This window comes from Ciconia boyciana, chromosome 25 (genome assembly GCF_034638445.1).
Source record: "Ciconia boyciana chromosome 25, ASM3463844v1, whole genome shotgun sequence".
NCBI lineage: Eukaryota > Metazoa > Chordata > Aves > Ciconiiformes > Ciconiidae > Ciconia > Ciconia boyciana.
Genome location: NC_132958.1, coordinates 310,582 through 333,471, shown reverse-complemented (window position 1 = coordinate 333,471; position 22,890 = coordinate 310,582). Strand labels below are relative to the sequence as shown.

The 22,890-nt window shown below is 61.9% G+C and overlaps 3 protein-coding genes across 6 annotated transcripts; 1 reads left to right on the top strand and 2 right to left on the bottom strand.

Moving 5' to 3' along the window:
• Positions 1–515: 515 nt before the first annotated feature.
• Positions 516–1,923, bottom strand: ADRA2B (adrenoceptor alpha 2B). Its single transcript, XM_072846126.1, has one exon. The coding sequence runs from the start codon at positions 1,715–1,717 to the stop codon at positions 572–574; it is 1,146 nt and encodes a 381-aa protein (XP_072702227.1). The 5' UTR covers positions 1,718–1,923; the 3' UTR covers positions 516–571.
• A 1,735-nt stretch (positions 1,924–3,658) lies between these two features.
• Positions 3,659–11,048, bottom strand: ELMOD3 (ELMO domain containing 3). Of its 4 annotated transcripts, none has more exons than XM_072846198.1 (11): positions 10,961–11,048; positions 10,592–10,669; positions 10,151–10,220; positions 9,761–9,823; positions 9,294–9,385; positions 8,941–9,064; positions 7,979–8,101; positions 6,395–6,543; positions 5,685–5,761; positions 5,415–5,542; positions 3,659–4,644 (listed from the first exon to the last, which is right to left on the bottom strand). In XM_072846198.1, the coding sequence occupies exons 2-11, from the start codon at positions 10,664–10,666 to the stop codon at positions 4,439–4,441; spliced, it is 1,107 nt and encodes a 368-aa protein (XP_072702299.1). In that variant the 5' UTR covers positions 10,667–10,669; positions 10,961–11,048; the 3' UTR covers positions 3,659–4,438. The 4 variants fall into 4 exon arrangements, with proteins under 4 accessions (XP_072702299.1, XP_072702300.1, XP_072702302.1 ...); XM_072846199.1 differs by having other exon boundaries at positions 10,592–10,695; positions 10,961–11,003; XM_072846201.1 differs by lacking the exon at positions 10,961–11,048 and having other exon boundaries at positions 6,395–6,525; positions 10,592–10,923.
• Positions 11,049–15,858: 4,810 nt separating this feature from the next.
• RETSAT (retinol saturase) lies at positions 15,859–22,250 on the top strand. Its single transcript, XM_072846196.1, has 11 exons — positions 15,859–16,024; positions 16,478–16,660; positions 17,350–17,591; positions 18,213–18,414; positions 19,068–19,265; positions 19,355–19,474; positions 20,200–20,338; positions 20,513–20,622; positions 20,858–21,024; positions 21,356–21,515; positions 21,979–22,250. Exons 1-11 carry the CDS (start codon positions 15,859–15,861, stop codon positions 22,122–22,124), a joined length of 1,833 nt encoding a protein of 610 aa, XP_072702297.1. The 3' UTR covers positions 22,125–22,250.
• The last annotated feature ends 640 nt before the right edge of the window (positions 22,251–22,890 follow it).

Sequence of the window (22,890 nt, the reverse complement as noted above, 5' to 3'; positions counted from 1 at the left end):
TTAGGGATTTTTTTTAAATTATTATTATTTATTCCTTCCCGGGCGCTGCCATAAATAACCACCCCCTCCCAGACATCATGTTCCCGCTCCGCCGGCACACATTCCTCCCGGCCGCACTGCCGGCTGTCATGGGCCACGGCTCTTGTCCCCAACGGTCCCCAGGGATGGGGGGGACGGACACCCCCCGGAACCCCCCACGCCCCTCCCTTGACAAAAAGTGACATTTTTTCTTATTACAAAATATCTTTTATTGTTAAAAGGCCACAGCCCCGCCTTGGGGAGGGTTCTGCTGGGATGCCACCGGCCTTGGGGACAGGGGCTGTGGCGCGGTGGCACGTGCCCCCCGCCCCGGGTCCCCAGGGAAATCTGGCAGCGAGAGAAGGCAGCAGGCGGGCAGGCGCTGGCAGCGGGGGGGAGGTGGGGAACCCATCATCGCTTTGGGGGGCTTCAAAGCCCCCCCCCAAACCCAAGGGATGCCCCAGGCAGCGAGCGCAGCCAGGAGGAGGAGGAGGAGGAGGAGGAGGAGGAGGAGGAGGAGGAGGAGGAGGAGGAAGGGGGTGGCCAGAGCCCCTCACCAGGGCGTCGGGGCTCTGCAGCGGCAGAGGAGGCGTCGGAAAGCCTTGCGGAAGTCCTGGTTGAAGACGGTGTAGATGACGGGGTTGAGGGAGCTGTTGCAGTAACCGATCCAGAAGAAGAACTGGAAGACGCCGTCGGGGACCTTGCAGCGCCGGGGACAGAGCGCGCCCAGGCTGTAGAGGAAGAAGAAGGGGAACCAGCAGAGGACGAAGACGCCGATGACCACGGCCAAGACGAAGGTGAAACGTTTCTCCCGGTTGACCTGAGTCTTCCTCCTCCAAGGGTTCAATGCTGGCGGCCGATGTGCCAACACCACCCGCCCCGTCCCGGTGGCCAAGGTGTCCCTGGGGCGTCCCCCGGGCTGCGGGGACGTCCCTGCCCCGGGGCTGGGGGATGTCGGGGGCTCCTCGGGGCTCAGCAGCGAGGTCCTGTCTGCCGGCGGGCAGGTGCCCGGGGGGTCCGCGCTGGCTGGGGGGGTGACGTTTGGTGGCACCGATCCCGGTGGTTTGGTGCCGGCGGGGCGGGAGCGGTGGCGGCGTTTGGCGATCAGGTAGATGCGCAGGTAGACGAGGATCATGATGAGACACGGGGCGAAGAAGGAGCCGACGCTGGAGGAGAGGACGTACCAGGCCTCCTCGTTGAGCTTGCACTGCGGCCGCCCCCCCGCCGCCACCTTCTTCTCCCCCTTATAGACCAAGGGCGGGAGGGAGATGACGGCGGCGATGGTCCAGACGATGAGGATGCTGCACTTGATGCGCCGCGGCGTCCGCTTGGCGTTGTACTCGATGGCGTGGCTGACCGACCAGTAACGGTCCAGGCTGATGGCGCAGAGGTGGACGATGGAGGAGGTGCAGAAGAGCACGTCCAAAGCCAGGTAGATCTCGCACCACGTCTTCTCGAAGTACCAGTAGCCCAGGAGCTCGTTGGCCAAGGAGAAGGGGATGATGAGGGTGGCCACCAAGATGTCGGCGGCCGCCAATGACACCAAGAAGAGGTTTTGGGGCGCCCGCAGCGAGCGGCTGCTCAGCACGGCCATGATCACCAGCACGTTGCCCGTGATGGTGAAGAGCACCAGGAAGGTGATGGCGGCGGCGATGGCGGCGGTGGCTTGTACCGAGTAACCGCCCTCGGGGCCCTCCATGGTCCCGCCGGCCGCGGGGTCCGGCTGCCGGTGCTCAGCGGTGCCCCGGGGTGCGGGAGGACGAGGCCGCGGGGTGCTGGGGGGCACCGGTGCCCCTTGCCATGCTGCCCACCGGGCTGCCTGCCCTGCCCGCTGGTCCCTGCTGCTGCCTGCACCCCTGCCTTGCCCTGCCTGCGGTCCCTACTGCCGTGCTGCCTGTACCTCTGCCTGCGCCCCTGCCCTGCCTGTACCCCTGCTTTTCCCTGCCCACGCCCCCAGCCCTGCCTTCCCCTGCCTGCACCGCTGCCCTGCCCGCTCCGAGCCCCCTGCCCCGTGCTGCCCGCGGTCCCTTACGCTGCCCGCACCGCCCTGCCCGCGCCCTGCCCGCACCCCGCCCTGTCCCGCCCTGCCCGCGCCCCGCGCTGCCTGCGCCCTGCCTCGCTCCCCGCTGCCGCTGCCGGTGCCGGTGCCGCTGCCGCTGCCGGTGCCGGTGCCGCTGCCGCCGGGCTCTGCGCTGCCGGGCGCCGCCTCCGCGGGGTTTTAAGCGGACGCGGGTGGGGGCTGAGCCGCCGCCGCCGCCCCCGGGGCGGAACCGGGAGGCACCGGGGGGGACACGCGGCCGCCGGCGGGGCCGGGCTCCGGCCGGGCTCCGCTCCTTCCCCCGCTCCTTCCCCGAGCCCCGCGGCTCCCAGCCCCCCAGGGGTGTCCCTCCCGGGCATCCGTGTCCCTTCCCCGGCACCTCCACCTCTTCCCCAGCACCCCCCTCCCTCCCTCCCCGGACCCCCCCTCCCCGATACCCGCATCCTCCCTCAGCACCCCATCCCTTCCCCGGCACCCCCTCCCTCCCTCCCTGGGACCCCCTCCCTCCCCGATCCCTTCCCCAGCCCCTCCGTCCCCCCCCAGCACCCCCCCCCGGTACCCGCCTCCCCTCCCCAGCACCCACACCCCCCAGCACCCCCATCCTCGCCGGCCCAGGCACCCGGGGAGGCGGCGGTGGGAACAGCCCCGCCGGGATCTCCCTCTTCCATCCCCGGGGAGCCGAGGCCGCGCTCCCCATCCCACCACCTCCCCGCTCCCCTCGTCCCCCCAAAACCACCCCCAAGGTGCTTTTCTTCGCCCCCCGAGCCCCGCTGCCCCCATCCCACCCTCCTCCTCCCACACCTCCAAATAATTTATGCAATAATTCAGGATTGGGAGAGAAAAAAGCCCGACACCGGGCTCCTTTTTGCCCATTTATTGTGGGTTTTTTTGGCCGGGGGAAGCATTTTCCGGCCCTGCTGCCACGAAGGCGATCGCCTTTCCACGGGGGTAAGGGCACAGGCGGCCGTCGGGGGCCGTTTGGCGATGCACCGCTCTTATCCCCCCAGCTCCTCGCTTCTCTTGTTCAAACACACCTTTTTTCTCCAGCGCTGGGCTTTTGGGGATTTTTTTTTTCCCTCTCCCCTCTTTTGAGGGCTGAAGATGCTTTCGGAGCATTTCTAAGCACCCGCTCCCAGGCACGGAGCGGCCGGTACTGCTCCCAGCTCGTCCCCGAGCCTCACCCAGGGACGGGGCTGTAATTTGGATTTCGTAAAAGGGGGAAACTGAGGCACAGAGGGCTGGGAAAGGAGGGAGCGTGTTGGGAAACCGCACCTCGGCCTCAGAGAACCTGCGAGCAAGAGGCCCGTCTCCCCTGGAACAAGAGGTTTTCCTGAAATCAAGCAGCTGCTCTTGCAGACGCGGAGGCTGGGAGGGATTTTTCTTTCCCCCCCCCGCCTCGGTGCTCTCGGCGTCATCTCACCGCAGGGCAGAATCCGACCCTGGTTTCCCTCCTCCGGAGCAGCTTTTCTGCTGCCGAGCCCCAAAGTTGGCTCCCAGACCCCGCTTCACCCTTCCCCGCTCTCCGGAGCTGCCCTCCGCCAGCAGAAACCCTCTCCCCCCAACCCCAGCGCAGAAACCAGAAGCAAATCCAAGTCCGAAAGCCTCCGTTATGCCAAGGAAAACATTTTCTCCTCCTTTTATTAACTTATTTAGGCGCTGACATGCACAGTAACGCCTCGGGGGGAGTTCAGGGAGGCTCCCCAAAGCTGGGGGGACGAGCTGCCCCCCCTGCCCCAGCAACGGGGCTGCGCTCGTGCTCTCCCCTCTGACCCCACCATCAAGGTGAAACGAAGGTGCCGCAGCCCGGAGCGGGGGGTTTTAAACCCTCCCGAGGTGCTGCCGGAGCCACGATTTGATTCAGGAGCCGTGTCGCCGTGCTCCAGCTCCGCCTGGAGCATCGCTAAACCTTCCTGTGGGGGGTAAAGAAAGACGGGAGCACAGATTCGAGACAGACAGACGGGACTATCCCAGCCTGAGGTTGGTGGCTCATAAAATCCACCCACTCCGCCACGTTTTTCTCCTTTGCTCCTGGAGATTTCTGCCTGGAGAGGGTCAAATCCTGCGGCTCGCTCCCGCAGCCCCGAGCAATGCCGACACCGCAGCTTGCGGGGCGAGAGGGGGAAGGACCGCGCCACCCTTTCTGGGGATTTAGGGCAAAAATCTACCCTCGATGGCGTCCCAGGCTCCCGACCGCCCTCAGCTCAGTCCCAGACCCTTCTCTCGCTGCGCTTCTCAGGGCAGCGGCCACCTCCCATCGCTTTGCGTCCACCACCTCGACCCGCAGGGCCCTTCCCGAGCCCCCCGACCAGAGGCGACGGCGGCCAGGCATCCTCCGAGAGCGGGGCGGCGAGCAGAGCTCCCTGCGGCGCGTCTCCCTCCGTTTCAGATCAGTCGGGCTTCTCCTTCCAGCTCAACCTGCAGGTCGCAAACGCCCGTGAAGTGGATCTCCTCACCGGCCCGGCTGCTGCCGGTGGAGGCGGAGGGAGGGGACGGCTGTTGAAGGCCGTCTGCCATGGGGCTTCGGCTCACGTAGGCCTCCAGGGATTTCAGGAGCTGCTTCGGTTTCTTTTTGGTGGATAACTCCAGCTCTGGGGAGGTCAGGGGGAAACACGTGAGGACAGAGAGTGTATATACAGACCTGTATATTATTTCTGGTGTCCCAATGTATCCCCTCGGGAAAGGGGATTATCGTGCCCCTCGGCACGATTATGTTTTGCTCAGGATGAGAGAGCACGAAAAGCTCCTCACCAAAACCCCCGGCCGAGCTCAGTGTCAGCCTAAGTTCCCCCAAGATCCCCCCGGGATGGAAAGCGGATCGAAGCGGAGCCAGACCGTGACAGCTGGACCCTGTTTTAAGAGGGAGCCATTAGCACGGCGCATCCGAGCGGCTCTGTTGACATCAGTCTCCTCCGGAGTAAATAACCCTGCCGGTTAATTTAGTGCTCACTGGGAAAAGCACGCTGTCGGTGACTCTGCTTACACCCCGCACTACAAACAGGGCTTACGCAACCGCACTGCGGGATGGGAGCGAGAAACGTCCCCCTTTGTCACCCGCCTCAAGCCACCAAGACACAGCACCCCTCTGAACACGGCGGGCGCTTCCCCAGGTGCTCATCTTTAAGATTTGAGATGCAAAATGGGGGGAAAACCACGCCACAGGGCACTCGGATAGTTAAAAATTGCTGAAAATCTCGGTGTGAAGAATAAACGATGAACGGTTGGGGCTTTCTGGGCGTTACACCCCGTGGGGTTGGGCTCAGCAGGACACGGACGTGCTGAGAACGCACCGGGTTCGTCCTCCGGGCCTCGGGTTATTTTCCTCAGCTGGGAAAGGAGGGGAAAGCGCGGGGAAACGCACCCTTTAGGAGGAAGCCGGAGTCGGCGATGGTCTTGTGCTGCCATTTCCAGACGCGGTAGAGCCGCAGAAAGGCCGCCGCGTACAGGTCGTTCAGCACGGCGATGACTTGCTGCCGGCGGTTGCACTCCCTGAAAGGGACGGAGAAGGGCTCAGCCGAGGGAGCCGCCGGGGAGGGACCCCGCTCCATGGGAACGAGCGACAGATGCCCTTCGAGGTCCCAAAAACATCACCCAGCCCGGCTACGGAGCCGTCGGCCGCTCCAGGTCTCACCTGGAGAGACGTTCCTCCCTCAGGGCCTGGATGACGATGCGGGTGATGTTCACGGACATGATGCAGAAGGGGAAATTCTGCAAGAGAAGGAGCGTCATCGCGGCTCGGCTGGAAAAAGCCTCCTCTCTTCCGGCACGCGGAGGCACCCAGACAACACCTCCAGCCCTTTTACGCCGCACCCGCGCAGCCCCAAACCCACGGGATGGCGGCTGCAGGCGACAGATCCATGTAGCAGGATAATACTACTACGGATACAGGCTTAGATGGATGCTGTGGGTCAAGCCGAGCTTATATCCAGGCTTAAACCCAACCAAATCAGAGACCAAAATGCCAAGTTTAAGGAGACAGGCTCCGCTCACTCCCATTTTCACGCCGCGCTGCTCTTCGCCCGCTTCTCCGGCCCTTTTAAACTGTGCAGGTTCAGCTCCAACCCAGGATCCCGGGAGCAAATCTCTGATCTCCACCAGGATGCTAAAATCTCATTCCCAGCTTAAAGCCAACACCTGGACTTTGGCTCCAGCCTTTGAGCGGAGCTCCTCAGCTCTTTGGGGACAACCTTCCTCCCCTCACCAGCGCGAGGGGGATTAAGCCGCAAAAACCAAGTCAAGCCCTTAGAAGAGAAGGTTTTCGTGCTTCCCCCTCCCCGAGCATTAGGAATAAACGGGTAGCTACCACTGCAGGGAGCAAGCAAAGAAGGTGGAAGGACGTGCCTGCGTTTCGTGTTGGGATAGCCTGAAAATCTCTTGAGCTAGAGGCAGTGTCTGAGGATCCATGACAAAGTACAGCATCTGCATCAAGCCCAGCATCCCCGTCCCTCGCAGGTCAGTCCCGGGATCTGCGCCTGGAAGGGCGGGAGAGCCTGGTGAAGCGAGGGACAGCCCGGAGTCGCTCTCTGGTCACCTCCTCGCTTCCACGGGCTGTTTATACCCTGTCCTGGTGTTGCGAGAGCAGAGGAGTCCCAGTGATTCCCTTCAGGAACCACATCCTGAGGGAAAGCTTTCAGGGAATTTCCCTAACCGGCGCCGAACGGGTGCCGTAGCCTCTTTCACGTGGGCATTAACAAGCCCTTGCTCTCCTACCCACGCACCCACTCCTGTACCTTCTCTAGGAATTAGTAGCTCCAAGCTCTACCCACCCCAGGGCACTTTTGGCTGCTAAACTAACGCTTAAAACCAGTTGTGTACTCGGCAGGACGGAGGAGCGGGAGCCATTCCCCTCCTGTTGAGGGTTTTAGGCTTCATTAAAACTCAGCCTATTTAACTCACAAGTCAACCAGCCCGAAAACTCCTGCGAAGCCGCATGTGACAGCTTTAATCACGCTGTTTTTCTTACACAGCCGAGGCTGAAAGCAACCTGTGACGCAACCTTAGTGACAGAGCCCTGACCTGCGCTTCGCTAATAAACCAGTCCTCCGGAGACGGCTCATTAGCTGCAGAGATAATGAAGAGCATTAATGGCCCGGGCAAAGCGGTTACACCAACTACTTCTTGTTATGCCCACGCCAGCTGGACAGGGGCAACTGTGGCAGCGGGTATTGGTGTTATCTGGCCAACCAGTCCAGATGTTGTACTGGTTGTGACAGCTGGCTGGGGCAGCGACAGATCTGCTACGAAACCAGGGCTCGGTATTGGGGCCAGTGCTGTTGAATATCTTTGTGAACGAGCTGGACGAGGGGATCGAGCGCACCCGCAGTAAGTCCGCAGATGACGCCAAGTTGGGCGGGGGTGTTGATCTGAGGCTGCGCCTCGAATGCTGTGTTCAGTTTTGGGCCCCTCACTCCAAGAGAGACATTGAGGGGCTGGAGCGTGTCCAGAGAAGGGCAACGGAGCTGGGGAAGGGTCTGGAGCACAAGGCTGATGGGGAGCGGCTGAGGGACCTGCAATAGGATGAGAGGAAATGGCCTTCAGTTGCTCCAGGGGAGGTTTAGATTGGATATTAGGAACAATTTCATCACCAAAAGGGTTGTCAAGCATTGGAACAGGCTGCCCAGGGAAGGGGTTGGGTCACCGTCCCTGGAGGGATTTAAAAGCCGTGTAGATGTGGCGCTTGGGGACGTGGTGTAGTGGGGGACTTGGCAGTGCTAGGTTAACGGTTGGACTCGATGATCTTAAAGGTCTTTTCCAACCTAAACGATTCTATGAAATGGCAGCAGGGACAGCGGCTGCGGGAAGGGAGAGGGAACGAGCAGCAAACCCTTTGCGCTGCCTCTGGATCCCACCTCCGGAGGAGGGAACGGGACCAGCGCGAGCTCTCTCGGCAAAGGTTTGCCCCAGAGGTCTCTCCCTCTGCCCTACCTTGAAAGCCGAGCTCTTCCCAGTGCGTGCCGTAGCGCGGGCAGCCCAACCTGGAGCGGGTTAGCTTCTTGTAAATGGTCTGCAGGATTCTCATGTGCACTCTCTCATTATCATCCAAACCACCTGGCAGAGAGAAAACACCCCTCAGCACCCAAAAAACACTCCTTGGCACCCAAAAAACACCCCTCGGCACCCAAAATCACCCCTGCCCCGCTGCCCTTGAACACTGGCACAGAGACACGGTGGGGAAAGAAACCACCGCCAGCTGCAGGGTAAAGCCAGAGTCCGGTTGGAAATGAAATCCCGCAGCCGGGAATGGCTTATGGTGACAAGGAGAACGTCCCGGCCGCGTTTATCCTGCTGGAGGGGAGAAGGGAAGGGAAAAAAAAAGCCTTAGAGGTGCAGAGACACAAATAATATGCCTGCGTGTTGCATGAGCGTGGGGGTAATGGACAATTCAGGCATCACATGAAGTTTTGCTGGCTGAAGCGGTGCTGCCCAGGGAACCATGGCCAACCGCAAGCCACAGGCGAGGGGTTTCCGTGTGCTCGGCACATGCAATCCACCACGGGACAGCCAGGAACGACACACCCCACGCCAAGGTACCGGGAGGATTCACATCTCGTTTGTTTTGGTCACAAAACGAGGAGCGGGAAGGGCTGTAGAGCCGTGGAGCGCCTGCCCGGTGCCACGTCAAGGTCTACATGTGGAACGGCTACCGTGGCACGACGGAAAGGGATCAAGAGATCCATCATTCCCCCAAAACAAGTGAGTATGTCTGCAGCAGGGGAGCAAATGAGACGGAGAACGTGTCCTTTGGGACAAGCAGCTGCCACAGGGTAAGCGGGCAGAGACCCCACTACACCCCTGAGCCCCCCTCGAGTCGCCTCCCACGAAGCGCTCAGGATGAAGGTGACACCGGCCGGGCCGGCGGCTCGCGTTGGGGCAGAGGGGACACTCACACTGCGCCATGGCCAGAGCCAGCTCCCGCTCTCCCTGCAGCTGCGGCTGGAGCCGGGGAGGGCCGAAGAGGAAGCGAACCAGAGCAGACAGGCCTTGCCTGCGCACCGTCGCCCGGACCTTCTTCTGCGGAGGAGAAAACACGCGAAGAAACGATCAGGGCTGGTCCCTCGGGGAATCGGGCAGGAAAAAAACCCCGTGGGCGAGCCGGGAGGGACGGGATCACGCGAAGAGCTAAGCCGAGAGAAGGCAGAAGGGAAAGAGGGGAGCGCTGCGCTTGTCCTGCCACACTCCCCTCTCCTACTTACTAAAACTACCCCCGGGAGAGGGCGAGAGCGCGGGGCCCTGCCCGTACCCTGCACTCGGAGAGGTCGGCTGTCTGGAAGTACTGCAGCGCTTCGTTGAAGGAGATCGGGGGTGCAGCACCGGCCGACGTCCCCCCCAGCCCTGCAGGGAGGTAGAGCACAGCGTTAGCCCCCCCCCGGCATCAGCCCTGCCCTCCGCTCCAGCTTCCTGGTGCCGAAACGAGCTCCCACCTCCGGCCAGAGAGGCCGTGTCGGCACGGGGAGCTCGCTCCCAGCTTCCGACATGGCAGGAGGGCGAAGACTTGGGGAGCTGGGGGAAGGCAGCGGGTCTCCCGCCTCCTCCCCCCCCCTCGAGCTTCAGCCCTTTCCCCAGCTCTCTCCCCCACCCCAAAAATGCCCCCCAGCTGCACACCCACCCGCTCCCACCCTCTGGGACCCAGGTCCCTGCCCCGACCTTTTCTGCCTTTTCTGCCCAACTCTGTAACAAGCCCCCAGGCACCGCTGGCCTCAGCTGTACCTGACTGGATCTCTTCCACAGCCTCCCATTCCTCCTGGGCTCGCCGCAGCTCCTCGCTGATCTCTGCCGACAGAAAGGCACGCCGGAGGTTAGAGTCGGCTGGGAGACCCCGGCGGGTGTCTGCTCCCTTCCCCCAGCGCTGCTCAGGACACCTCGGGGCAGGATTTCCCCGTCTCTGGGGAGAAACCCTGACCAGTCTCCCGAGATGCTGCGAGATTTCTCCTTGGCAAACCTGGGACAAAGCGAGGCAAAGGCTTTGCCAAGCCGGAGCCAAAGCGATTTGCCTGTGAGCCCAGCGCTGGGCTCCTCGGGCTCCCTGCGAGCTCCCCAGGCGTTTCCCCCACCAGGAAACAACGCCATCGATACAAAGGAAGCAGCGGAAAAGCTTACCGGTGCCCGTGGGCTGCTCCGCTCCCCGCACGAGAGCCTGCAGGAGACCGTTTTGTCTCAGAGCCGAGATCTAAGCGGGGACAGAGAGAGACGCAGCCGTCACCCACCGGAACAGACCCAGAAAACCAACCGCTCCCCGAAATCCTGAGCTCTTCCCTCAGGGAACCAACCCCGTCCTCTGCGCGCAGGCCGAGGACTGCGCCAGCCGGCTGGAAGGGCGGCTCAGCTCTCGAGCAGACCCCTTTGGGCGCGTTTGCGTTGCGTTACCAGCCCAGGTAACGGAAAGATCGTTTTCCGTACCCCGAAAGATCATTTTAGACGGACGTAAAGGGAGAAATAAAGCGGTAACGTCTGGGGGTGCTGTCTGACACCGAGGGGTGCTGCCCAGAGGCCGGGGCACGGCGGGACACACGAGGGGCAGGGCTCAGGCCTGACACGCACGGGGAGGGACTTGCCGGGCGGGGGGACACGCTGCCGCTCCTCGGGCCGCTCCGAGCCCCCGGCGCCTCCGCTCATGCCCTGCGGGGAAGAACGCGGCCTCCCCCCTCGGCGGGAGCCGCGGCGGAGCCTCAGGTGGCGGGGACGGGTGGCCCCGGGAGGGTGTCCCGGGGGGTGACAGCCCCCCGGCCCCTCAGGGCCCCGCAGCCCCTCTGGAGGCCTCAGGCCTCTCCTGCGGCCTGACCCCACCGCAGGTCCCGGTCCCGGTCCCGGTCCCGGTCCCGGTCCCGGTCCCGGTCCCCGACCATCACCCGCCCCGCCCCACCGGGCCGCTCTGCCCTTTGACCCGCCGCCATTTGACCCCGCGCCCACCGGAAGCGGCGGCGGGGCCTCCCAGCCCGTCCGCCAGCCCCGCTCCGCCGCCGCGCAGTGCGCAGGCGCGGCCGCGCTGCATGCCGGGAGATGTAGTCCGCGCAGGCGCCCCCCGGGGGGCACGGGACTACAGCGCCCGGCAGGCCCCGCGCGGGGCGGCCGACGGCGGCGCGGGAGGGTCAGACCGCGGGGAACGCGGCCGCCCGCCGGCGCACGGGGTGCAGGGACCAGAGCACGGTACCAGTGTCCGGTGCCAGTACCCAGTGCCAGCTCCCAGTGCCAAACACCAGCTCCCAGTGCCCGATGTCATCTCCCAGTGCCCCTTGCCATCTCCCAATACCCAGTGCCACCCCCCAGTGCCCAGTGTCCACTCCCAGTACCCAGGGTCCTCTCCCAGTGCCCAGAGTCAGTTCCCAGTGCTCCATACCAGCTCCCAGTGCCCAGAGTCAGCTCCCAGCACCAGCTCCCAGTGCCCAGTGCCAGCTCCCAGTGCTCCATACCAGCTCCCAGTGCCCAGAGTCAGTTCCCAGTGCTCCATACCAGCTCCCAGTGCCAGCTCCCAGTGCTCCATACCAGCTCCCAGTGCCCAGAGTCAGCTCCCAGTGCCCGATGTCATCTCCCAGTGCCCAGTGACATCTCCCAGTACCCAGTGCCATCTCCCAGTGCCCAGTGTCCTCTCCCAGTACTCAATGTCCTCTCCCAGTGCCCAGTGTCCTCTCCCAGTGCCCAGTGCCATCTCCCAGTACCCAGTGTCCTCTCCCAGTACTCGGTGCCATCTCCCAGTACCCAGTGTCCTCTCCCAGTGCCATCTCACAGTGTCCAATGTCCCCTCCCAGTGCCCAGTGCCATCTCCCAGTGCCCAGTGTCCTCGCCCAGTACTCAATGTCCTCTCCCAGTGCCCAGTGTCCTCTCCCAGTGCCATCTCCCAGTGCCCAGTGTCCCCTCCCAGTGCCCAGTGCCATCTCACAGTGCCCAGTGTCCTCGCCCAGTGCCCAGTGACATCTCCCAGTACTCGGTGCCATCTCCCAGTACCCAGTGTCCTCTCCCAGTGCCATCTCCCAGTGCCCAGTGTCCTCTCCCAGTACTCAATGTCCTCTCCCAGTACTCGGTGCCATCTCCCAGTACCCAGTGTCCTCTCCCAGTGCCATCTCCCAGTGCCCAATGTCCCCTCCCAGTGCCCAGTGCCATCTCCCAGTGCCCAGTGTCCTCGCCCAGTACTCAATGTCCTCTCCCAGTGCCCAGTGTCCTCTCCCAGTGCCATCTCCCAGTGCCCAGTGTCCTCTCCCAGTGCCCAGTGCCATCTCCCAGTGCCCAGTGTCCTCGCCCAGTACTCGGTGCCATCTCCCAGTACCCAGTGTCCTCTCCCAGTGCCATGTCCCAGTGCCCAGTGTCCTCTCCCAGTGCCCAGTGCCATCTCCCAGTGCCCAGTGTCCTCGCCCAGTACTCGGTGCCATCTCCCAGTACCCAGTGTCCTCTCCCAGTGCCCAGTGACATCTCCCAGTACTCAGTGCCATCTCCCAGTACCCAGTGTCCTCTCCCAGTGCCATCTCCCAGTGCCCAGTGTCCTCTCCCAGTACTCGGTGCCATCTCCCAGTACCCAGTGTCCTCTCCCAGTGCCATGTCCCAGTGCCCAGTGTCCTCTCCCAGTGCCCAGTGCCATCTCCCAGTACCCAGTGTCCTCTCCCAGTACTTGGTGCCATCTCCCAGTGCCCAGTGTCCTCTCCCAGTGCCATGTCCCAGTGCCCAGTGTCCTCTCCCAGTGCCCAGTGCCATCTCCCAGTACTCAGTGCCATCTCCCAGTACCCAGTGTCCTCTCCCAGTGCCCAGTGCCATCTCCCAGTACCCAGTGTCCTCTCCCAGTGCCATGTCCCAGTGCCCAGTGTCCTCTCCCAGTGCCCAGTGCCATCTCCCAGTGCCCAGTGTCTTCGCCCAGTACTCGGTGCCATCTCCCAGTACCCAGTGTCCTCTCCCAGTGCCCAGTGACATCTCCCAGTACTCAGTGCCATCTCCCAGTACCCAGTGTCCTCTCCCAGTGCCATCTCCCAGTGCCCAGTGTCCTCTCCCAGTACTCGGTGCCATCTCCCAGTACCCAGTGTCCTCTCCCAGTGCCATGTCCCAGTGCCCAGTGTCCTCTCCCAGTGCCCAGTGCCATCTCCCAGTACCCAGTGTCCTCTCCCAGTACTTGGTGCCATCTCCCAGTGCCCAGTGTCCTCTCCCAGTGCCATGTCCCAGTGCCCAGTGTCCTCTCCCAGTGCCCAGTGCCATCTCCCAGTACTCAGTGCCATCTCCCAGTACCCAGTGTCCTCTCCCAGTGCCCAGTGCCATCTCCCAGTGCCCAGTGTCCTCTCCCAGTACTCAATGTTCTCTCCCAGTGCCCAGTGTCCTCTCCCAGTGCCATCTCCCAGTGCCCAGTGTCCTCTCCCAGTACTCAATGTCCTCTCCCAGTACTCGGTGCCATCTCCCAGTACCCAGTGTCCTCTCCCAGTCCCATCTCCCAGTGCCCAATGTCCCCTCCCAGTGCCCAGTGCCATCTCCCAGTGCCCAGTGACATCTCCCAGTACTCGGTGCCATCTCCCAGTACCCAGTGTCCTCTCCCAGTACTTGGTGCCATCTCCCAGTGTCCAGTGTCCTCTCCCAGTGCCATGTCCCAGTGCCCAGTGTCCTCTCCCAGTGCCCAGTGCCATCTCCCAGTACTCAGTGCCATCTCCCAGTACCCAGTGTCCTCTCCCAGTGCCCAGTGCCATCTCCCAGTGCCCAGTGTCCTCTCCCAGTACTCAATGTTCTCTCCCAGTGCCCAGTGTCCTCTCCCAGTGCCATCTCCCAGTGCCCAGTGTCCTCTCCCAGTACTCAATGTTCTCTCCCAGTGCCCAGTGTCCTCTCCCAGTGCCATCTCCCAGTACCCAGTGTCCTCTCCCAGTGCCATCTCCCAGTGCCCAGTGTCCTCTCCCAGTACTCAATGTCCTCTCCCAGTACTCGGTGCCATCTCCCAGTACCCAGTGTCCTCTCCCAGTCCCATCTCCCAGTGCCCAATGTCCCCTCCCAGTGCCCAGTGCCATCTCCCAGTGCCCAGTGTCCTCGCCCAGTACTCAATGTCCTCTCCCAGTGCCCAGTGTCCTCTCCCAGTGCCATCTCCCAGTGCCCAGTGTCCTCTCCCAGTGCCCAGTGCCATCTCCCAGTGCCCAGTGTCCTCGCCCAGTACTCGGTGCCATCTCCCAGTACCCAGTGTCCTCTCCCAGTGCCATGTCCCAGTGCCCAGTGTCCTCTCCCAGTGCCCAGTGCCATCTCCCAGTGCCCAGTGTCTTCGCCCAGTACTCGGTGCCATCTCCCAGTACCCAGTGTCCTCTCCCAGTGCCCAGTGACATCTCCCAGTACTCAGTGCCATCTCCCAGTACCCAGTGTCCTCTCCCAGTGCCATCTCCCAGTGCCCAGTGTCCTCTCCCAGTACTCGGTGCCATCTCCCAGTACCCAGTGTCCTCTCCCAGTGCCATGTCCCAGTGCCCAGTGTCCTCTCCCACTGCCCAGTGCCATCTCCCAGTACCCAGTGTCCTCTCCCAGTACTTGGTGCCATCTCCCAGTGCCCAGTGTCCTCTCCCAGTACCATGTCCCAGTGCCCAGTGTCCTCTCCCAGTGCCCAGTGCCATCTCCCAGTACTCAGTGCCATCTCCCAGTACCCAGTGTCCTCTCCCAGTGCCCAGTGCCATCTCCCAGTGCCCAGTGTCCTCTCCCAGTACTCAATGTTCTCTCCCAGTGCCCAGTGTCCTCTCCCAGTACTCAATGTCCTCTCCCAGTACTCGGTGCCATCTCCCAGTACCCAGTGTCCTCTCCCAGTCCCATCTCCCAGTGTCCAATGTCCCCTCCCAGTGCCCAGTGCCATCTCCCAGTACCCAGGGTCCTCTCCCAGTACTTGGTGCCATCTCCCAGTGCCCAGTGTCCTCTCCCAGTGCCATCTCCCAGTACCCAGTGCCATGTCCCAGTGCCCAGTGACATCTCCCAGTGCCCAGTGCCATCTCCCAGTGCCCAGTGTCCTCTCCCAGTGCCATCTCCCAGTACCCAGTGTCCTCTCCCAGTGCCCAGTGACATCTCCCAGTGCCCAGTGCCATCTCCCAGTACCCAGTGCCATGTCCCAGTGCCCAGTGACATCTCCCAGTGCCCAGTGCCATCTCCCAGTGCCCAGTGACATCTCCCAGTGCCCAGTGCCATCTCCCAGTGCCCAGTGTCCTCTCCCAGTGCCCAGTGACATCTCCCAGTACTCAGTGCCATCTCCCAGTACCCAGTGTCCACTCCCAGTGCCCAGTGTCCTCTCCCAGTGCCATCTCCCAGTGCCCAGTGTCCTCTCCCAGTACTCGGTGCCATCTCCCAGTACCCAGTGTCCTCTCCCAGTGCCATCTCCCAGTGCCCAGTGTCCTCTCCCAGTACTCAGTGCCATGTCCCAGTGCCCAATGTCCTCTCCCAGTGCCCAGTGACATCTCCCAGTACTCAGTGCCATCTCCCAGTACCCAGTGTCCTCTCCCAGTGCCCCTTGTCCTCTCCCAGTGCCATCTCCCAGTGCCCAGTGTCCTCTCCCAGTACTCGGTGCCATCTCCCAGTGCCCAGTGCCGTCTCCCAGTGCCATCTCCCAGTGCCCAGTGTCCTCTCCCAGTGCCATCTCCCAGTGCCCGTGTCCCCTCCCGGTGCCCCGTGCCAGCTCCCAGTGCCAGCTCCCACTTCCCAACACCACCTCCCAGTGCCCAGCGTCAGCTCCCAGTACTCGGTGCCATCTCCCACTGCCCGGTACCAGCTCTCGCCCGCCCCCCGACCCCTCCCGGGCCGTCCCGGTGCCGCCCGCCCGTTCCCCGCGGGGCGGAGCGGGGAGGAGCGGGGCTCCCCGCGGGGCCGCGCCGGCAGACGGGCGCAGCAGCATGTGGCCGTACGCGCTGCTCTTCCTCGCCCTCCTCCTCCTCCTCCTCCTCGCCCGGCTCCTGGGGGTTGCGGGCGGCGGCCCCAGCCCCTTCGCCGCCGATGCCCGGCGCCCGCCCGCCCCGCTCGTCACCGACAAGGCTGCCCGCAAGACGGTCCTCAAGACAGGTACGGGGGTCCCCCCGCCCCGCCGCTCGCCGGCAGCCTGGCACCCTCCGGTGGGACCCCCATCCCTGCGCTTTGCCGGGACGGCGTCACCCCCCGGGGCGGCGTCACCCACCGGGGTGGCATCACCCCCTGGGGCTGTATGACCCCCCCAGAGTGACATCTCCCCCCTGTGTGGCATCACCCACCGGCGTGGCATTAACCCCCCGGCGCGGCATCAACCCCCGGGGCAGCATCACCCCGGGGCGGCATCACCCGCCCGAGAGGCATCACCCCTGGGGCTGTATGACCCCCCGAGTGACATCTCCCCCGGCGTGGCATCCCCCAGTGTGGTGGCATCACCCCCCGAGAGCCATCACCCCCCAGCAAGGTTTCGGGGCCACCCGCTGGGTCCCATGCGCCCACTCGGGGGGTGCCACACCCCACCGCTGAGGATGCTGTGTGTCCCCCCCCCAGTTTTCTCGGCAGATAAAGTCCCCGAGGGGCTCGATGCCATCGTGGTGGGCAGCGGCATCGGGGGCCTGGCGGCTGCCGCGCTGCTGGCGAAGGTGGGCAAGCGGGTGCTGGTGCTGGAGCAGCACGGGAAGCTGGGGGGCTGCTGCCACACCTTCAGCGAGAAGGGCTTCGAGTTCGACACCGGTACGGCCCCCAGCGGCATTTGGGGTCCCAAATTCACCCCTGGCTCATCGTGGGGGGGCTCAGCCGCAGGGTGGGGCACGGGGAGGGGAGGGAAGGGATGCCTGTGGTGGGAACTACACCCATAACACCCGTGGGGACCCAGAGTGGGCGTCCCCAGCACCCGCCCTGGGTTATACAAGCGCTTTTTCTGCATGAGTGACGTGATATTACACACCTTCCCTCGCCCCAAAATCCTCCTGCTGAAGGATGAGGTGCCGCCGGTCGCGCCCTGTCGCTGTAACACCAAACCCCTACGGAATTCCCTGTACCCGGCTCAGCCCCTATGGAACCCCTCATCTGGGGCATGTCATCTCAGGGCACATCTCCCTCAACAAACTCCCTCCAGCAAGACAAAGTCCAGCTCCATGCATTCCCCCAGTTGCACAGGATTAATTATTGACAGCAATATAGAGGGGAAAAAAATATCAATTTGTAGTAAAATTGCCAAAAGTTGCTTAAAAAGCTGGCGGCGAGCGCTTGGTTTTCCCTTCAACCTACAATGGGAGGCAGACGTTTCCCGGCTTTTCCCTTTCCCCTCCGTACGGAGCTGCTGGGGAGGGCGGAGAAATAAAAGGAGGGTCCTGTGCCTCCCAGGGGTGTAAAAAAAAAAGGGAAAAAACCCCCAAATAAACCAAAAATACATCTTCCAGGTATCCACTACGTGGGGCAGATGGAGGAGGGCTCCAACACCCGCTTCATGGTGGACCAGCTGACGGAGGGGCAGCTGGAGTGGGCTCGGCTGCCGGCTGTCTACGACGCCGTGGTTTTGGGGGAGCCCGGCTGCGGCAGGACATATCGCATCTATTCGGGGAAGAAGGAATATTTCCAAGGCTTGAAGGAGCAGTTTCCCGGGGAGGGGGCCGCTATCGATGAGTTCGAGCGGCTGGTGAAGGTAGAGGGGGCTTCAGCTTTGCTGCGGGGATGAGGTGGGGGGATTTTTTTGGCTCCGGTCCCTCTCTGCGGGGATTCCCCCACCCCGACACTCAGATATTGGGCAACTACAGAGAATAACGGCGCTGCACAACCTGCCCCTGCCCGGGCCCAAAAGCATTGGGAAACACGTCAAAAATCTCCCTTTTCTGCCTCAAAAACTCGGTCTTGCACCCAGAGTTTTAACCCCGCTCGTGGTCCCACGGGATGTGCTGGGACCCCTGCGAGCCCCGACACTCCCCCCCCCGAGTGCCGTGGGATGATGCTCCGGGTCCTCCCAGCCAGCGGAGTGATTGCAATCGTTATCAAAACGGTGCTAAATTAGCGTTAATTAATTTATGCTTTGAAACCACTGCAAAGGCTGGGAGCCTCTGCTGCAGGGGAGTTTTTTTGGGGGGGGCAGGTGCTCCCCTTGCCCGCAGCTCCCTGGGATGCGGTGCTTAAGAGATGCTGTCACCTCTCTGCCAGCCAAGCAATAAATTTAAGGGGAAAAAGATGCTTTGGAGCATCTCGCGAGCCCACCCCGGGGCTGTCCGCAGCCCACCCAGCGGCGAATGCTCAGCAGCAGCCTCCCCTCCCGCAGAGCGTCAGCAGAGGGACCGTGCTGATGGGCGTCTTGAAAATGATCCCCCGGGTGCTGGCCACGCTGCTGTGCCGCTCGCGGCTGCTGCCGTGGCTCAGCCCCTTCTGCCGGCTGACGTCGCGCAACCTGAAGGAGGTGGTGGATGGTCTCACCGCCAACCGCGAGCTCAGGGCCGTCTTGAGCTACATCTTCCCCACCTACGGTAGGTAGCCAGGAGGCTCCGGGGAGCTGTGGAGGTGAAGTTAAACCCTTTAGAAACAAAAAAAAACCCCAAGAAACCCCCTTTTTCTCTGCTTTAATAAGCGTGATGGCTGTCGCGGTTTCTGGGCGAGGGATGCTGCCTGCATGGATGCTCTGCCAGCATCCTTGTCCCCAAGCCGGCGGCTGGTTGTCCCCATGTCCCTGTGGCTTGCCTTCATCTCTTTCCCTCCGCATCCTTCGGCTTCACGGCGTGGCGGCATCACTCCTCTTACGCAAGGGGACATCCACCCACCCTTAACCGCGCGCTGGCACCCACCGCTCCAGCCTCACCGTAACCCTTTCGCCCTGAGCCTTCCCCTTCCCTTCCTCCCATCCGCCCCACGGATTTGCTTGTGGCCCCCCCATAACTCGGCCGGTTCAGTGGGTGCAGGCCAAGTTGTGAAAGAGCCACGGGCTTTGCCACAGGGCCACCCACGTCTGACGCCCTCCCTGCTCCTCCGGGTACCGATGACCCATCGTTTCTCACCCGCATCCGTCCTTCCTTACAGCACCGTGTCCGGCTGAGGACAGGGCATTCCTCAGCGTAAAAACTTCAGGATAAGCCACAAAACCATGATTCGGCACAAACTTACCTTACGCTGCCCCTTTTTTCAGGCGTGGTCCCCTCCAAGGCCGGCTTCTCCATGCACAGCATCCTGGTGAACCACTTCCTCGACGGCGCGTGGTACCCCAAAGGTGGGGCTGGGGAAATCGCCTTCCACACCATCCCCGTTATCCGCAGAGCTGGAGGCAACGTGCTGGGAAAGGCGCCGGTGCAGAGGATCCTGCTGGACTCCCAGGGCAAAGCCTGCGGTGAGCGGCGGCACGGGATGCGGCTTCTCCCTGCCGCAGCGTTGCTTTTACCCAGATCCGTCCCTCCCCCCCTCGCCTTTCCCTTCCAGGCGTGAGCGTCAAGAAAGGCCAAGATTTGGTGAACGTCTTCGCTCCCATTATCATTTCGGACGCCGGGATCTTCAACACCTACGAACGGCTCCTGCCGGCGGAGGCGCGGGCGTTGCCTGGTAAAACACGGCAGCGTTGGGTTTCATTGGCGTTACAGCATTATCCTCTGAGCCACATCAAAAAGCGGCTTCTTCATAATCACTTCTTAGACATCAGCAAAAACCTGTCATTTGTGTTGCGGCATTCCAAACACCATCCCTGGCCATACATTTCTTTGCAGGGTTTTTAATCAAGCCTAAATTAATTTGCCAAAACCGGCCATACAGTTGGCAAAGCACTGGCTTGCTGCTTGGTTTCCCTAAAACCCACGGCGTAGTGCCCCCAAATGTGTGAAAGTTGGCGAGATGTCCACTTAAAGTCGGGTTTAGTGCTGCCACAAAATCTTCTTGCTGGTTTGGAAGGGGCACAGCTGGGTGGGAAGGGGCATGGTTGGGCGAGAGCTTTCTGGGCAATGATGCGGTCCTGGTCTACAAGCATTCAACGCTGGCAGAGCAGGAGCGCATTTGAATCCAAGATGGTCATTAAAACCAGCAAAAGCTCAAGCCAAGGGTACCCTAAAGCATCCCCTATAGGAAATGGCAGCGCTGCTGCCTTCCTCACAGTTTGCAGGAGTTGCCATCCCACCCCTTGAGCACACATGGGATGTTTCGAGGTAAATCAGTTTTACAAGCCAACATGGGAGCAACATAGATATGAGTGGGGCTTATTCTAGGAGAAACCACTTCTCCGCAGCTGAGGATCCCAGAAAATACTAATTTTTCCCCTTCTTCCCTCCATATCGCAGAGATCCAGTCTCAGCTTCGCATGGTGACACACGGTGAAGGGAGTTTCACCGTCTTCGTAGGTCTTAATGGCTCAAGGGAAGAGCTGGGGCTGGAGCCCACCAACTACTTCATGTACCCAGGAAATGACCTGGATGAAATGTAGGTTTGGCTTCAGCTTAGGCATGCTTCATTAAGCGTAAGGAGATTAATTCCTCGGTGGTGACTCAGAAAACACTCTTGGCAGATCCTTGCTGCATGGGGATTCGGACATAGCAAGTATTCACGGAAAGGTTTGCATCAAAACCCACCTCAAATCCTCGTATCTCTCTGCAGAATGAATCGCTACCTGGCTTCTTCTAGAGAAGAAGCTGCCAAGAACATCCCTCTAGTGTTTGTCACCTGCCCGTCAGCCAAGGACCCCACCTGGGAAACGAGGCACCCAGGTAAAGGCTGAAACCCAACCACACACGCTTGGAAGTGGCTTGAAAACTCTTGCTGGGGTTTGGTTTGTTTGATGACTGCTCATGGAAAGCGGTCTTCAAGATAACTGGACCAGGATATGGGACCACAAAGACCTGGGGACATCCCAGGTGCATGGGGAGGGTTGGGTTTGTGGCAGTGAAATGGTGGCATGAGGGTGGGCAGAGGGGCAACCGCCCCAACCTTGTCCTGCTGCAGGTAAATCCACGCTGGCCATCGTGACCTTCGCCAAATATGAGTGGTTTGAGGAATGGAAGGACAAGCAGGTCAATAAGCGGGGAGATGATTATGAGGAGTTGAAGACGACCTTTGTGGACACCATCATGCAGGCTGTCTTCAAGCTCTACCCTCGCATCGAGGACAGGGTGAGGAAACCTGGGGTTTACGGGTCCTCCAGCTCCTCTCCTGGGTCCTGCCTACCCAGCCCCATCCCGCAAACGTAGGAGTAGGGTCCCGCGTCTGCTGGACATGAGGTCCAGCATCAACCCATCATTGCTGCCTCCTGACCACACATGGTGCAAGGGGTCCTCCAGGACCATCCTGGGACCAAACTTGGCCAGAACCTCCACCCAAGGGTCTGCAAGGAAACCCGTTCCAGCCCATACCCCACAAACCCAGCTTTCTGGAGCACAATGAGACACCTCACACCATCGCGCCTACCCCATGCAGACCACGTTGTCCCCTTGTCCCCCCCAGATCGAGTACATCTCCGGAGGGACGCCCCTCACCAACCAGCACTACATTGCCAGCCCCAGGGGGGAGATATACGGCATCGACCACAGCATCGCCCGCCTGCAAGCTGAAGCCATTGTCACCATGAGGGCGCAGACGGCTGTCCCCAACCTCTACCTGACAGGTACCACGGCCACCACGCAGACACCATGTTCTCAGATGAGGACGCCTCTGGGGAAGCCGGAATGGGGAAAAACCCCTTCAGTCCTGCAATGAAATAAGAGGACAAGCTGCTGACGTGCCATGGGGTGACGCAAGAGCCGCTGGAGGGAGGGTGCTGAAGCGCATCCGTCCCAACAGCAAAGAGCCGTGTCTCCTCTGGGACGTGGTCTCCCTGCCCTGCACTGATTCGCTTTAGCTGGGCAGGATGAGGCCCTTTCCCTGCTGGGGAGAGAGCAGGGGGCAAACAGGGAGGGGTTTCGTGGGTTCAGTCCCGAGGGTTGGCGAGGGGGCAGCTGGAAGGTGGGGAAGGGGGATGGCGGTTGGGGACGGTGCTGCCCAGCAGCATCAGTTGGGGACGGAGAGCACAGGCTGCTCGTGGGTCCCCACCGCAGCCGCTGCCATCGCCGCCTCCCGCTCTCTTCCAGGGCAGGATTTGTTCCTGTGCGGCTTCGTGGGAGCCCTGCAAGGAGCCCTCGTCTGCGCCAGCGCTGTCCTCAAGCGCAACCTCTACATCGACGTGGCGTGGCTGAAAAAGCGCACGCAGGCCGCCAACTCCAAGAAGAGGGACTAACACTTGCCATCCCACTGGCCAGGACCTCCCTTTCTCCCCAGCCCACCGGATCACCCCCAGTGCCTTATTTTCAGCTGTCGATCACCCAGAGCACATCCTTCTCTAATGCAAAGCCAAAGGATTACAGCCCAGGAAGATGCCATTCCCATTTCCAGCCAGCTTGCCTTGGACCTTACCCACCTACAGCTCACCTCCTTCCACCACAACATCCACCGCTAGCGAGTAAAAGCCAGCGCTGATCCCTGGCCGCCCTTTTGAGGGCAAAACCCTTCTCCCGGTGTGGGGAAGAGGGGCTCCAAGAGCTGCCGTGTGCAGCGGTGTCCAGGAGAGAAGTCAAGGCAACCCCAAAAACCAGGCTGCACCAGAAGGCAAAACCCAACAGCTTCTACCAGCAACACCCACGGTCGCTTCATCCCCACCAGCCGCCTGGACCACCGGAGGAGCACCAACCTTCACCTGCATCCCCCAGACCCGCTGGGTCAAGGGGAGCGAGCCCCCCGGGGATGCGTTCCCCCTTTCAGACGGTGGCTTTGGTGCCAAGTTGGGCTCCTGAAGCTTCACTGGGCTCATAAAGCTCCGCGTGGGACTCAGCAGCCCCGGGGGTTGCGGAGGCAGAGGAAGCAGCATCTTCCCCAGACGGGGCTGCGCACGGGCTTGTCCAGGCAGCGTCAGGCAGGTTGGGTAAAACCCTGCCAGCCACATTTAAGCAAGGGGAAACCACGCCAACCTAAGCCCCATCGCCGTATTTTAACAAAGACACCCGGGA